At 35.6% G+C, this 15,954-nt stretch overlaps 2 protein-coding genes across 2 annotated transcripts; one reads left to right on the top strand and one right to left on the bottom strand.

The window, feature by feature from the left end:
• Positions 1-3,964: 3,964 nt before the first annotated feature.
• LOC110463204 (nuclear cap-binding protein subunit 2-like) lies at positions 3,965-9,664 on the bottom strand. Its single transcript, XM_021517602.1, has 5 exons — positions 9,506-9,664; positions 7,911-8,092; positions 7,004-7,142; positions 6,011-6,102; positions 3,965-4,375 (listed from the first exon to the last, which is right to left on the bottom strand). The coding sequence occupies exons 1-5, from the start codon at positions 9,575-9,577 to the stop codon at positions 4,354-4,356; spliced, it is 507 nt and encodes a 168-aa protein (XP_021373277.1). The 5' UTR covers positions 9,578-9,664; the 3' UTR covers positions 3,965-4,353.
• Positions 9,665-9,695: 31 nt separating this feature from the next.
• On the top strand, positions 9,696-15,899 carry LOC110463201 (GPI mannosyltransferase 4-like). Its single transcript, XM_021517599.1, has 4 exons — positions 9,696-9,801; positions 11,442-11,565; positions 12,499-14,197; positions 15,872-15,899. Exons 2-4 carry the CDS (start codon positions 11,454-11,456, stop codon positions 15,897-15,899), a joined length of 1,839 nt encoding a protein of 612 aa, XP_021373274.1. The 5' UTR covers positions 9,696-9,801; positions 11,442-11,453.
• The last annotated feature ends 55 nt before the right edge of the window (positions 15,900-15,954 follow it).

The raw sequence follows: 15,954 nt of genomic DNA, 5'->3' as shown, positions 1-15,954 counted from the left end.
CATCCCAGCATGCTACAGACCCAATATCAGTACCCTGGGCCTTTTGGTTATTGAGAAGAAGTTGTTTGAAGATTTTAACATATTTGACCCCTGTGACCTTGAAAGTTGGTCAAGGTAATTAATTTGAACAAACTTGGTAGTCCTTCATCACAGCATGCTACAGGCCCAATTTCAGTACCCTGGGCCTTTTGGTTATTGAGAAGAAGTGATTGAAAATTTTACGACATTTGACCCCGGTGACCTTGAAAGTGAGTCAAGGTTATTCATTTGAACAAACTTGGTAGCCCTTCATCCCAGCATAATACAGGCCCAATTTTAGTATCCTGTGCCTTTTGGTTATTGAGAAGAAGTCGTTTGAAAATTTTACGACGTTTGACACACGTGACCTTGAAAGTGGGTCAATGTCATTCATTTGAACAAACTTTGTAGCCCTTTATCCCAGCATGCTTCAGGCCCAACATCAGTACCCTGGGACTTTTGGTAATTAAGAAGAAGTTGTTCGAAGATTTTAAGACATTTGACCCCTGTGACCTTGAAAGTTGGTCAAGGACATTCATTTGAAAAAACTTGGTAGCCCTTCATCCCAGCATGCTACAGGCCCAATATCAGTACCCTATGCCTTTTGGTTATTGAGAAGAAGTCGTTTGAAGATTTTAACACATTTGACCCCTGTGACCTTGAAAGTGGGTCAAGTTCATTCATTTTAACAAATTTGGTAGTCCTTCATCCCACCAAATTTCTGACCAAATATTATTAACCTATGCCTCTTGGTTATTCAGAAGTTGTTAAAAGGTTTTTAACATATTTGACCCCCGTGACCTTGATTATAAGTCAAGGTCATTCATTTTAACAAAACTTAGTAGCCCTTTATCCTAGCATGTTACTGGCCAAATATCATTATCCTAGACCTCTTAGTTATTCAGAAGAAGATGTTTAAGATTTTTTAAGACAATTGACCCCTGTGACCTTGAAAATGGATGAAGGTCATTCATTTTACAAACTTGGTAGCCCTTCATCCCAGCATGTTATTGGCCAAATACATCACCCTGGACATTTTGGTTATTCAGAAGTTGTTTAAAGTTTTAAAAATATTTGACCTCTGTGACCTTGAAAATAGGTGAAGGTTATTTATTTTAACAAACTTGGTAGCCCTTCATCCCAGTTTGCTTCTGGCCAAATATCATCACCCTAGGCTTTTTGGTTATTAAGAAGTCGTTTAAAGTAAAATATTGACGCCGGACGCTGCACCACGGCATAAGCTCACTTGGCCCAGTCCCAGTGAAAGACAGCGCAGCTGTCCGACACCACTCCATTTTAGGGGAAATTCCGGACAATCTTAAAATTCTTCACCTTCAGAGTTATGTTTGGCCACAGCATCATTTGGCAAGGGGGAGTCTGAATTTGTTTAAGCAGAGTGTGTCTTAAGGGGACTTAATTATGTATAAATAGAGGGCCTGTTGCTTTAGAGGGCAGTCATCACGTTTGCTGCATAACCGAACTAAACGGACAATGGAAGGGTAGTAACATTATTTGCAATTCTCAACAGTATTAACCTTGGAAAAATGAACTTTAAGGTCACATGCTAATCCACAGTTAATGTTGCTGGCAGCGGGTTAGTGAAATTGTTTCGCTATCTCAACACGTCTGCATATATATCAGGAATTTTAATTGTTCATTGATTTTTTTTTAATAAACACACTAAAATCGTTAGTGTGAACAAACTTTTAACTTAAAAACTTGTCACCAACAAATATGCGCATACCATAAAGTATCGATGACAACAAGATATAGGACAGTCTCACTGGAAGAACAGTGCAAACAATGCGGTAGTGAAGCAGATGTAAAACCTATCAATCAATCAGGGGGCAGGCCCAATAGGGGAAATTGAGATTATTAGAGATGGGTGCCGAGAGGCAGATTAAATATTGGAAATAGTTGTTATATGTAATAAAAATAATTGTCCATGGTTGCTTTATTATCCAGGGGAGTGATACAGGCCCTCTGGGTCTTTTGTTTTTAGCTTAGAGTAACTTCCCCTGTCAGGTTTTGCAATGGTTAAGTGTATGATTTGCAGTGTAGAAACTCGTGCATTTTTCTTGTGTTCCATTTTCAAATATTCGGGTTATGGATCCCTATACCACTGTCAAATGCTGTAACCACAGACCTATAGTATTAGATCTAATCTAAATTTGTGCTGTAACTAAGTATTGTTTACTTTCTGGCATGATTTGAATTTTTTAACAAATTTTTCACAATAGGCCTAGTGACTATGATAATGTTATAGTTTAACTTGTCGGTATGGGGCTTTACCTCGAGTCCAGAAGCTATGCCGCTCAAGAACTCTCTGCAAGTCTCTCAGCTGCCAATGGTAGCCCAATTTGTGCTAGACAGAATGACTTACGTCTGTGTAATCTCGGTTTCTGTACTTTCAATAACATTGATATTGCTGTACCTTTACCCTTTTTCTCTCTCTTTTTCATGCAATATCCTACACGTGCATCGTCACATTAGTTGTCAAGTGTGACAGAGTGATGTATCCTGATGTACGAATGAACTATGGTTGTACCGTTTCTTCTTCATTAATGGGATGTACTCTTAATTAGCAGAGTGTTGATACTCTAGCGCCGGATGGGCGAACAGCAAAAAATTGTTTTCAATTATATAAAGTAAAAACTGTTTTAAAATATTGAGAATTGGTACTGGTAGATAAGTCCAGATACGTCCTGTGAAAGGATGGCGTACCAGAAGCTGTAGCTAGATGGTAACACTGGCTGGTGTAGACCATCAGGAGATGGTGTGGACAGGGACTTCTACAATGTTGCTGATGATATTGAGGAAAACGATTACTCTCTTCCACGCTCTCCTATGCTCGAGTCATTCCTATTTCAGCTGCTGCAGCATATTTATGACATATCTCCAGTAGCAAATGTTATTAAATATGGCAGCCTAGCGGTGAACACTCTCAAGTTGTTGTATCTGTTGAACCTGATAAAGGTCTCGAACATTGGATGCATACTCAAGGAGATGCCTGACAAGTGTTGTAAAAGCCTGTGCCTTGACTCTCTGTGGGCAGCTCCTTAATTTACTTCTGACCCCTGTGACCTTGAATATAAGTGAAAGTCATTCACTTTAACAAACATAGTAGTCCTTGATCCCAGCATGATACTGACTNGATATTTACTGCCAGACTAATGCATCCCATTGAAGAATCAAAACATGGTTTTCCTACAAACATGTATTGATCTTTGTATTGCAATTATTAAATTCATAAAACAAACCTTTTTGTATGCTTTCATCAATATCATACAATGTACACAGCTTTTCTAGACTTATAACCAGATACAAGAACCACGGGCGAAAAGATGAGAATTAACAAACCTTAATAATAGAATAGTAGCTTAAACCTTAATTCTCTCTTCATCTTTTCACTGCAAAATGACAAAACACTGAGAATTAGGTTGCTAAATTTCTTTTTCGCATGATGAAAAGACTAAATAATGAATTGACACCAATCAGCCATCGTACCTTTATATTTTATTTATTTGGTGTAATGATGGCTATGGAAAGATATTTTGTAAAGAAATCTGCTGCTTTTTTTGGGAAGGGGTTTAACAGTGTAAAATCTTTCCTAATGATTTCCTTCCCTTTCTAACACAGTTATCAGAAAACTCAATTTTTTTCTTTGTGAAAAGCTGAATAGTGTGCCTTTTAAAACCCATGAATTAAAAATAAGTCACATCCTCAAATTATTTCTAAAACAGACGTTCTTTTTTATGAACAAATTCGGAGCATTTAACTGCTGATGTTACAATCTGCTACAGAAAACTTTGTCTAGTAGAAACTTTGTAAAAGGTCTCTTAACTCTGTTCCAGTAACCCTTTTCACAGAGGATGAAATGCATGTTATGTAACAATATTTTATTTCTTATCTGAATGTCTGATGAATAATAAAGAAATTAACAGCACAAAATTCAACTTTTATTCCATTTCCATTCTAAATCACTCAACCATGTAAAAACATTTGCACAAACTTTCACATTCACAGGACACTATCATAAAATAAAGCAACATCATCAATAAATGGCAACTACTGTGTAAAATGATCTGAAAATGTACAATGAGTATGTGCGAGATATTTTGATACAAATTAAAGAGTTAAAATTCTAGCAACATCTGTTGACAGTATGTAAATGAGTTGAAATTTAAGTTTAGTGAGGAGACTTAACATCTCAAGCTTAATATGTCCAGTTCAGTATGCATATATGTATATGCACATGTTTCTTCTTAATACCGCAGAATTGTTGGAAGTCCTTCACAGTCAGTCAGTCTGATGATGTGTGCAAGTTAAATCCGGTTAGCTCATGTATTCCAATTTTCTATGGAAATAAAGCACAATAACATTAAAAAAACACTAAGGTATAATAAGAGAAAAGCTTACATGACAAAAAAGCATAGAAGACAATGAATATTACTTCATGAAGCAACATGTTATGATAAACTTTGTAGTTCTGGGGGAAAATAAAAATACGTAGCCATAATTATCAGTCAGTGTCAAGGATTCATATTATAAGGTATTATTCTGTTTATTAAATACTTTCTAATAACAAGAGTACCGCAAGATGGAACAATATATGCCAGTCCCATGCCAATCTGACATACATAAAATCCTTCTGATGCATTATTGTATTTAAATGTGTACAATTGTAAATATGGAAATGTGAGAAGAAAAAACGTTTGTACATTGTACTCATTGAAGTTGAGAACTGTTTCTGAAATGAGGTGAAAGAAAACAACATGCTGTACTTGACCAGCTTAAGCTGAGGAAATATTTATATTTTCAAAATTAAAAGAAAACAAAAACATGAATTGTCTCCCTTTGTAGAAATTTCAAACCATGAAAATAGAAAATTAAATTTGCCCCTTTTTGCCAATAATCTTACATAATTAAAACCAAAGATATTTCTATTGTTTTTTATATTAACATAGGTAGATTTTGCTATTAGACGAAGTGTAATTATTGACCATGTCTCAACAGAATACTGCCATATTTAACTAAGTTATTGTGCAGAAACCTTAATTCAATCAGATAGAAGTATGCTAATAAATCATGTGCAGGTTTTGCTCAGCTTTAAGCTTAGCCTTTTGTCATTGTATTATATAAATATTGACCAAGCTTCATCAGAATCTGGTCATATTCGACAAAGTCCAGAAACTGTCAACCAATCAGACCATTAAAGTACGCTAATCAATAATGTGCAGATTTTACTCAACTTTGAACTAAGTCTCATCTTTGTATAATGTACATGCATACAATGTTTCATAAAAATATAAAATTTATTTAAGCAAGTTATCTTCTTGCGGTAACTAAAGTTTGGAACTTGACCAATACAGTACGCTTATTAATTATTCACAGATTTTTCTTGGCTTCAATCTTAGCCTCAGTCTTTATATAAAAAGTGTATGCTAACCAAACTAAACTTTGGAATTGACCAATCAGTATGCTAATAAATTATGGTCAACTTGAACTTGGCCTTAATCCCCATATGATGAACATACATCCCATATGTTTATAGGCATATAAAAACGTTGATTTTATTGTTTCTGAATCATAAACTTTTGTTGTTGTTGTTCCTACACAGATACAGATATTTATGTGGTTGATATCAAGATATTGTATCGATAGCATGAATGCAGAAACAAGGCCAGGAGGGCCTGTATTGCTCACTAGTATAAAAAAGTGATCTACCGGTAATGTTCTTATTAAAAGAAGTATTGTACATATTTCCCAATTTGGGCTCTATCTGATTCCAAAAATGCTTCATAGCAAATCTAGTAAAGATCTGTATGCATGTGGTTATGGGTTATATTTGACCCCTGTCATCCAAGGTTTCCACAAATTGACATGAGATAACCTAACCTGCTCTTAGACCAGGTGAGCCGAAAACCCTGTATTTTTTAGAATTAATGAATTGTTTTAATACACCTATGGATTCTAGTACAATCATACTCACGAGTGGTCTGGTTTTAGGCGTATGCGTCCAGCTACAATCTTTCCGTAGCCACCTCGTCCTTCGTCAAAGTCGGTTCTGTATTCGTCTCGCACCTGAAAGATAAGGAAATCAATTGCAATCCATCAATGTGTGAATTAAGCAGCAGCCCCACAGCACCAGACTATATATAAGACAGCCCCACAGCACCAGACTATTATATAAGACAGCCCCACAGCACCAGACTAGTATATAAGACAGCCCCACAGCACCAGACTAGTATATAAGACAGCCCCAGGGCACCGAGTGCATTCAAGTTAAATTGTTTGGGTTGGAGATAAAAACTAGGGACGGTCAGGGTATCTGAAACATGCATTTTCCTTTTTGGCCTAATAATGGTGTAAGGGAGTCGGTAGTCAGTAGACCTATGTGTCAGTTAAGTTTGATGTTTATAAAATAACAATTACAGTTACTGAAAAACTTTCCATGTGGCCAGAATGGATTTAACCCCAATTTATCATCATGATTTTAAGTAACAGTAATTAATATTGGAACACTTTCTCATTGTAAGTCATGCTGTGATGGTGGAAGCAATAGGGAAATTTTACTGACTCCCTTTGTCGAATATTTCAGGCATTTCTGGTCAGAAACCATTGTCTGATATTTTCGATTTATCATTTAATGGACAAATTTCAAGCTGGAACAATCTCTTAGAGAAATAGATGAATGAAGTCATAAACAAGATCATAATTTGGAAAGGGATGCCACCATGGGTACAAGGTTATAAACGACAATTTCAATTCCAAGGCAAGAAAATAAAACATGCTATTATTACTATAGCTTCATAGGTATATTATAGGCTCACTGCAGATCCTCTCTTAATTCCTTCCCTTGACCTTTCAGCAGCACTAAACAACCTTTTGAAAATTCTGGATCTGCATGTGGCTTGTCCACCTGTTCCCCTACATCACCGTTATTGTATATGTAACACAAGTGTTTTGTGTATATTCGGCTTACCTGTCCTCCACTTTTTCCCCTCCCATACTGTCGACCCTCTTTGAACCCTGCATCCCAATCTGTCCTCACAATGCGGTCATCCAGTCGTGTGCCATTGACATACCTTAGGGCGTTAGCAGCATCCTCACGTAAGTAATATCTTGTACTGAGTTAAGGAATATATTCTTTAAAACAATGGATTATTTATATAAACACATTGCATACCAATTACATAAAATAATATTATGTAACGGAAATAGTAGTGATAATTTTTTTTATGAATGGCTATTATTCACATAATTTATATGTTGAAAAGGAGCTTACTTCTTTTATATCTCCTTTCCCCATGGGTTTAGGTGCAAGAAATAGTCTAGCTGAATTATATAGCATGACTGGACTTCTTATTTTACACTTCCTTTTTGGCTGCCAAAGTTGCTCCAGAGCAAATCCTTTGGTTCAATTTGGTATACATGTATGTGTATAAATGGATACGAGAACCATTGATAAATATTGTACCCTAGATTATAAACCTTGGATTAAGCCCCAAGGGGTGAGGGCCAGACTCTGGAACAAAACTTGGTAAATGTAGCATGAATGCATTCATCTCTTTATGTTTGTTACTTAATGCCCATCAAGTGCAAACACACTTGCTGGGCATTAAGTAACAATATCATTACCCTTGCTTTGTCATATTTAGCACAGGCAAAAGTACTTTTTAAGTTCTAATATTGCACTTAATTCAAGAGATCTCCATCGTGCTGCCTAAGTGTATAGATAATTATTTAGACAAGATTTATTCATTTTCTCTTTTTAGATGATTTGGTTTTTATGTCATGTTGGAAATTAAAGTTCAGTCCTGTTGATCAGTCCATTGAGCTACAAAAATATGCCAACAATGTTCTAGGATTTAGCAAGTGTTAAAGGATACTCTAAAAAACAGAATCCACATGGAGTTTTTTGTACTTTATCAAGTCCCATAATTATCCTCTTGACATCTCCACATTTGGAAAAAAGTTCATGTATCTGTTCCTCTGTCGTGTAAAAAGAAAGATTTCCCACATACAGAGTAGAGCTCTGGATTAGCAGTCTTTCCTGATCTACTCGATTACCCTGAAAATAAAGGAAAAGAAAACATTTAGAAGAATTCCCTACCACATCTTTTTGTTGATTAGTCACTACTGTTCCATTTGCATTATATTTAAAAAATGGCGACGCTCAGTTGGGAAATTTTTGAGCGATTGAACACTGAAGACTCTAGTTCTGCTGATATAATATATGTTTAGTGACGGCAGACTAAGTGGTGTGTTGTCTACCTTTGCTGCATACATTATTGTTTTTACAAAACTACACAATTACCGGTAATATCATTTTTGTCTGGAAATCTTATCAGATAATACTAGCAAATTGCAATGAAAACCCATTCAAAACGGCGCTCTGTATTGTTGTCAAGCATGATGTCATTACAACTTGGTGTCAAAAACTACGTTACACATTCCCGCGCTTTTCGGGTGCAATATTTGCGCAGTGAAACATTTTTTTTTTTAAAGAAATAGAAAATTTTATGGTTTTTCCGTTGAATACGACAAAAGGTATAATGATATTTTATGTAAAGTCCCTGCTTCTCTCTCTCAGAAGATGACGTTATTTCCAAATTGTTTACATTTGGCCTAAACGTGCAGTTAAAACTGGAGATATTGAGCGTGAACGAAAATTTCTGAACAACAGAATTAAAGCCATTTACAATTTATGTAATTATAATTAAATAGATTCAAGTAAGCAAGATCTGTTCCCTTGTGGTTGATGAACTGTCAGTCATTTTTATAAAAAGGTTTGGTATCCAGCAGCTTTGCTGTATTTCCTTGTTAAAATTAAAAGTGAGGCACAATAGAGATTTGTATGCTTGTTCCTTTATTGTGAAAACAGTTATCTCCTCGGAGCATCTCCAAACGTTTTTTTTTGTAAACCTAAGTTAAAATTATGAAATCAAAGAGCTCCTTACTGTTTGTTTTGCTGAAATTTTGAAAACTACTCAATTAAAAAGTAAACAAAACAAACGTAAACACTTGTGCTAAACAACCAGACATAAACAAGTGTGTGTTAAACAAACACATAGTAGAACATAATCGAATACTCAATTAAAAAGTAAACAAAACAAACATAAACACGTTTGCTAAACAAACAGTAGAAAATAATCGAGATATCCCGAAACGACCCGGAAAAAAAGTCCCAAAACGACTTCCGTCTTGTTACCGACCTGACACCGTGTGCACGGACTAACCTTGCTATATCCCTGTTGTTTTCTCATGTTGTGTTATATATCCTGTTTTTATACCTTTGTTTGTCGTAATAATAGCTCTACAGAGTTAGTGAACCAATTGCAACATATACGACTCTAAATAAAAATTCTTGTATCTTGAACCTTTGATGCGTCAAAACTGGTTACGCGGAATTTACACAACTGGTGATTTCGTAAACATACTGGGATAAGTGTTTACGCGGTGAAGGAAATGTCACAACACTTACCTTGAAATGTTGATCTCTGTACGCACTTATAGCGGCAGCTCCAGTCGGAGAAAACAATTTTTGTGTCGCCATTGACAATCGCTTTCCTTGTCAAACTCCAACCAAATTTTCACGCTGATGAAAACCGGATGCTAAAGCGCCACCTATTGCTTAATACCCTGAAAACCCAGTCGTAGGTGAAGCAGTCAATTTCTGAGTGTTTTCGGAAATGTCAAGTACGTGAACTTTCTATGTTAAAATGTAAAAACTAAAAATGGTGAGACGGCGAAGCATAATCATCTGATGCATAAAGAAATGTGAGTATTTTACAGCGAAGTGCTTCCTATTTTATTATATACAGATTTAAGGAAGAAATTGAAGCAAGATCCAGACAAAGGGATTGAAGCTCTGCTCCATCTTCAGTGAGAAAATAAGATGATGTTGAGTGTCACTTGTAATTTTGGAAGATTTTGACCGGCTCGATATCATATTTAATGTAAATTGTAATATCGATAAATGTAATGGGAGTCAATTGATCTGGAGAATCCTAATCTTCAGCTGTACGATTGGAAAAAAAGTTAAAAAATCTTGCAATGGTTTTGCAGGTGTGACTCACCAGCTTCGATTCAATGACGTCACTAGCAGACGATCCTTTGGTCTGTTGTGAACCCACTCCTAATGATTCGCTACTGTAGCTGCAGTACGTTACAGTACAGTAATGGAAAAGTTTATTATAAATGGTCACATCTTTTGTATAATTTTAAAGAAAGTTTATTTTCAGTCCGATTATGAACATTGCGTCATTGAGTGATGTATAACTTATTTTACTGTAAACGTAGGATTTTTCTCCACCAAAAGGCCACATGGGCCTGCATTGATTTGGACATGGGTCTAAGACTATGGAGTCCAATATGCAAACCTATTGTATTTATAGATGTAAAGTTATGTTTGTGCAAGTGGTTTTGGTGTACAGCCATTGTCAGAATATTTGGCACATCATCATATTCTGCATATTACTATTACTATAATTAGTGTTATTTCTAAGTATGTACATAAATATGATTTTGGTGTACAATATTAAAACAATTTTATTTTACTGAAACTTTTATATAGTTTTTACATTATCAGCCTTTCATCATCATGATGAGCTTCATTTATAATGCTTCTGAAGTTATATATATATATATATTTACACAATGTCAGTGTGGTAATATAGTATTAAATATAAAAGGAAAATTACCTGAAATATACTACAAAAATAAGATTCAGAGAACATACATGCATGGCTATATTTGAATAATAATTTTCACCATTTCATCACCAAACAAAGTTTAAATATTTGGTCAACTCAAAGCTAAAAGACCACTCTACAGGTGTAAAAACAAAATTGGAAAGTGCTCTGCATATATTATTTGGATTAGCTCTGTACTACATTTCATTTATGGCTTGTAACTTGTTGTGCCAGTTTTTGATATTGACATTCCAATATTTAATATGTGCTGTTTTAGATTGAAAAATGGTCTTGACAGTTGGTAGAAACATAAATGGTAGTGTTGAATATGCAATGAAATTACATAAATATGTATCGTATGAGGTTTTTCCACAATACCATTGAAATGTTTGGTATTAATAGAAGTGTTTCTGGTTTCCTCACTTCAGAAATCAGAAAACATACATAACTTTCAATATATCAGAGATGAAATGGCACATTTTTAGCATCAGCAGGGCTTCCCACACTTTGACTTATTAAGAGAGTGACTTTTGATCCTCAAAATAAATGAGAGGACTCCTTGGTTAGCAATACAAGGAAGATCTATTCGACACATGTTTTGAAGCTTTGACCCTGCAAATTTATTTAAAAAAATGCTGATTGATCTCAAAATTTAATAAGTATCAAGTGTCAAGTTTTATGCTGTTTTTATTAGTGTTGTTACACAATGCTATTTTGTTACGATAGGAAAACTACAAGATGAGGAAGTGCTATGCTGTGCTGTGGTTGGTGCGAGTGGTGTTGGTGCTACTGCCACAGACTGCCTACATCCATCCTGATGAATTCTTCCAGACAGTAGAGGTTGTGGCAGGTAAACTTGATCAAGTACAATAATGTACATAGGTAGCTATATAGCAGTCTACAGTAGAGGGTTGTGGCCATGGGTGATATTTTTGTTAAATGGCTCACCCCTGTATAATGATACGTAAAAAAATATAAAAATAAAACTGTACTAAAATTGGTATAATAATGATGAAGTTGGCTATGTGAGCTTCACATTTGTAAAAAAAAATAATTTTTGGTTCAAGATCAAAATTTTGGCCATAATCCGAAAGGGTGCCTACACATGAAAAGCTAGCTTTACAGGATGTAAAATTTGACAACAGCACAGGTTTATATCATCCTGAAAGATTGCATTGATCTCCAACAAACTAAGCGTATAATTTCTGGGAATTATGAAATCTGTAATGTTACAATAACTGAATAATCATTCCAGTTATAAATATTTTGGAGACACCTTCACAGCATTTACCACCAATCTCTTTCGGTAAAAATATGGCACATTGTTACCCACAATTTGCAAATGTTGCGAGTCACAGTGCCTTTCGGGATGGCATATTGTTTCATACTCAAATTTGGTCTCGTGCGCCGCTTTATACAGAGTTTGGCCAATTTTTTCAGAACATTATACTTTTCAGGGCATATCTCATATATATGAACGTCTCCTGGTTGCCAAATTTGGTATGTAAGTAAAAGATACCAGTTAGGATGGGGAAGTTAACCAGTAGATAGAATATAGCATGTCAAACCCTCAATTTCATCCACCTGCTATTAGAGATGTCAACGACTTTATTTCCTGGATAACGTGTGTCAGATTAATTCGTTAAATATGCGCTATAATTCTGTAATATTAATAAACTCTGCCTCAGTTTGTTTAAAATGGGTAATAATAATGCTTTTGTAATTGTATCTATATTTTAGGTCTACCAACTTACATGTAATTCAGCATCATTTCCTTTTTCAGGCGATATCCTGGGCTTGGATACCTACACACCATGGGAGTTCAACACCACATCTCCGATTCGTAGCGTAACTCTGCCGTTCATGATTCTGGGACCACCACTACTCCTCTTTAATTTCTTGACAATTCATTTCCCCAGACTCGAGACATCTTACTTCATTCTCGTACTTCCACGCTTAGTCATGGTCATTCTAACTCTGGTTTTGGACCTTTCTGTGTATTACATGTGCCGATGTCTAAATTTGAATGAGTGGATGGGTCTAATTTTAGTGTCATCCAGTTATGTAACGTTAACTTACCTGACCAGGACATTTACAAACAGTTTTGAGACCATGTTTTTTGCGCTGCTGCTTGCAGTGTTGATAAGAGAATGGAAATCAACCAGAAGTTCAACAATTCTGAACTTCAAAGTGCTGAGTACAGATGTCAAAGAAAGAAAATCAAAGAAGAAATTCAAACCGAAAAAGAAAATCAAAAGTACCTTTATAGCTGAAATTCCTAGGTACAGATCATATGAATGTATTACTAGTAATTTTCTCCCTTTGTCAGCTTTTCTTGTTGGGATGATAGTTGTTGCAGGTATGTTTAACCGCCCGACTTTTCTAATATTTTCTAGCATGCCAATCTTTTTCTGGATTTTATCTTATTATACCAAGACAAACAAATTCAATTCCATCATGACAATTGTGATATTTTCTGGTCTTGGTTTCTTGTTATCGTTTGTAATTTTTGTGTTTGTAGATTCTGTGTACTTTAATCCTGAAATATTATCAACTGTTAAAAGTGATTTTGAAAAATGTCAGTCATCCCAGAGAGATTATATCATGTGTTTGAAAGACACGATAACAAAATATGTCGTTGTTACCCCATGGAACTTTATTTCTTACAACTCAAAGCGTGATAACTTGGCTCAACATGGCATACATCCGTGGTATGTTCATTTGCTTGTCAATCTACCATTACTGTTTGGACCAATGTGCATTGTGATGTATTATTATATTGTTAAGTTTTTATCTGACATCTACAAAAGGACGTGGAAGAGCCACAACCTTGCTTTAATATTCAGTAACTGTGTACCGTTGATTCTTCTGTCGTACTTCCCTCATCAGGAGCCACGGTTTCTTATTCCATTGTTACCAATCATGACATTGGTCACAGTGAAAATTGTTAATTCTGTGAACCACAAATCATTTCTTTGTTCTTGGTTTGTGTTTAATTTGTTGTTGACGTTATTGTTTGGATTTTTACATCAGGGACGTTTGACTTCATGTATTCAATATTTTCAACATAATCTTCATTCCAAATGCAGAACCAAAGAATCCTCTACTCAATGTTTTACTCATAAAGATAAGTTTGTTTTTTACCATACATATATGCCTCCAAGATATTTATTTTTGGATAAAAATGTGAACAATCAAATAGTTGATTTACAGGGTCAGGACTGGTCAAGTCTAAACAGTTACAAACCCAAAACAGTGAAACACCATATGTATGTGATATTACCTGGATCTCTCATTCAAGAGGCAAAGCATCATTTGGAGTTTGACATTGTTACCAGTTTTCCATTACATTTAACAATGGAGGACCCACCGGATGTGTCGCTATTGTTTACTTTATATGACGACTTTACTAGTCAAAATATTTACAAAGTATGGACAGAACTATCATCACAGTTGTCGTTATTTATAATTAAAATAAAAAGGTAACATTTTCAAAGTTTTATATTGTTTTTTGCGCACCTGGCTTTAATTGAAGGGGCAAGTGAGTGGTGTCCACTATCATATCTCTTGAAGATTACTAGTCAAAAATGACTCCAGACATTTGGACTTGGTGCATGGAATTTGGTGTGTGTATAAATGAATAGTGTTGTTCCTCTGGGGGTGTAGATAGGGGTGAGGCAGAAAAGGAGAAATATCTTTAAACAAGATATCCCAGAGGGATCTTGGCGCCCACCATTGTACCATCTTCATTGGTTTATATCAGTTTGATCTTTCCTCTTCTTTTCTCTTAAGTCTTATCTGTTTGATCAAGTCATGTAAACAGTAAAGGTACCGTTTCATCTATTTACTAGTACAGTTCTTTAAGTGTTAAATAGAGAAAAAGATCCAATAATTACAATATCAGAAAGATCTCATTAGTACTTCCTGTGGCCATCTTGATTTTATCATCACTCTCCAAAGTAAACCTGTACAACTACAGACCAAGGGGAACCTTCATATCAAATTTGAGAGAAATCCCTCTAGAACTTCAATCATTCACGGTCAAAATCCAAGATGGCCTTCTATCAGCCATTTCGTTTATTCGATCAGTCTTAAAGTAAACGTGCACAATAACAGACCAAGGGGAACCTAGATAACAAATATAAGAAAGATTCTTCCAGAACTTCCTGATAAGTAGCGATAACTTCTGAATGTTTGGTCTGTTGTTCTCACTCGTTGTGCATGTTAACTTTTAAGACTGATTGTATAAACGAAATTGCTGACCGGCGACCATCTTGGATTTTGACAGTAAATAATAAATAACAATATACAACATTTGATATAGTGCCCTATCTAGCTAACATAAGCCACTCTAAAGCGCTTTACAGTACATAGATATTCAATTAATACAATTAGCATATACATTAATTCAATTTTTGAGGAATTAGCAGGAGCTGCCTTATCAGGCGCAAACTACTAGTCCTATGCCACCTGGCTAATATCCCCCTATGTGTGTATGCCTGTGTGTGTGCTGGAGATGTATTGTGTTCTGTTTGTAGTGGAACTGTGCTTCCAATGGCATCTTTAAAAGTGCCACCTCACTTGAATGCTACAGCACAGATATCGCAACATCCACCCCAGACCATTTTATACTCCACCTGGGTTGTTGGAGTTGTGTGGGCAGGAGAAAAACACTTTCTCTGATATTCCATGCGTGTGACGACTTCGAGGATCGAACCCCGGCCGTCTGCGTGGTAGGCCGAAGTGTTAACCACTCGACCAATCTGCCAATAATGTGTGTCAGCCATTTTATCCATCCAATCTGTCTCAAAAGTAAACATGCACACTAACAGACCAACTGGAATCTTCATATCAAATTTGAGAAAGATGCCTCCTGTACTTTCTAAGAAATAGCAACAATAAGAATTGTTTGAGGACATACGACAGATGGACGGACGAAGGGTGAAGTGAATATATATATAGCCCACCATCATGGCTAAAAAGATGTTCCTTAAGTACAAATGAAGGGATCTCAATCTAATTTAGTATTAAATATTTACAGGCTAAAGGGATATACCCAAGATTGGATCTCTGCTTGAAAATTTGATTAACTTGTGTGATCTTCATATTGGGCATATAAGCTATGCAACTTGTTCTCTTTATTGATTGATTGATAGGTTTTACATCCGCATCACTACCGGGTAGTTCAGTTATCCAGCAGATGAATCGCTGCTACCTGTTCTCACAAACTTGATAGCCT

The sequence above is a fragment of the Mizuhopecten yessoensis genome, unplaced genomic scaffold, assembly GCF_002113885.1.
Source record: "Mizuhopecten yessoensis strain PY_sf001 unplaced genomic scaffold, ASM211388v2 scaffold10875, whole genome shotgun sequence".
Taxonomy (NCBI): Eukaryota; Metazoa; Mollusca; class Bivalvia; order Pectinida; family Pectinidae; genus Mizuhopecten; species Mizuhopecten yessoensis.
Note: the sequence above shows the minus strand (reverse complement) of the source record. Positions and strands in the feature narration are given on the sequence as shown.

Excerpts from the sequence above, each read along its gene's own strand:
- LOC110463204 (XM_021517602.1), bottom strand. The coding sequence starts at position 9,577 with ATGGCGACACAAAAATTGTTTTCTCCGACTGGAGCTGCCGCTATAAGT. Across the intron at positions 8,093-9,505 it reads ACAGAGATCAACATTTCAAG|GGTAATCGAGTAGATCAGGA; the intron begins GTAAGTGTTGTG and ends CTTTATTTTCAG. Across the intron at positions 4,376-6,010 it reads CGCCTAAAACCAGACCACTC|AAAATTGGAATACATGAGCT; the intron begins GTGAGTATGATT and ends TTATTTCCATAG.
- LOC110463201 (XM_021517599.1), top strand. The coding sequence starts at position 11,454 with ATGAGGAAGTGCTATGCTGTGCTGTGGTTGGTGCGAGTGGTGTTGGTG. Across the intron at positions 11,566-12,498 it reads GACAGTAGAGGTTGTGGCAG|GCGATATCCTGGGCTTGGAT; the intron begins GTAAACTTGATC and ends TTCCTTTTTCAG. Across the intron at positions 14,198-15,871 it reads TTTATAATTAAAATAAAAAG|GTTTTACATCCGCATCACTA; the intron begins GTAACATTTTCA and ends ATTGATTGATAG.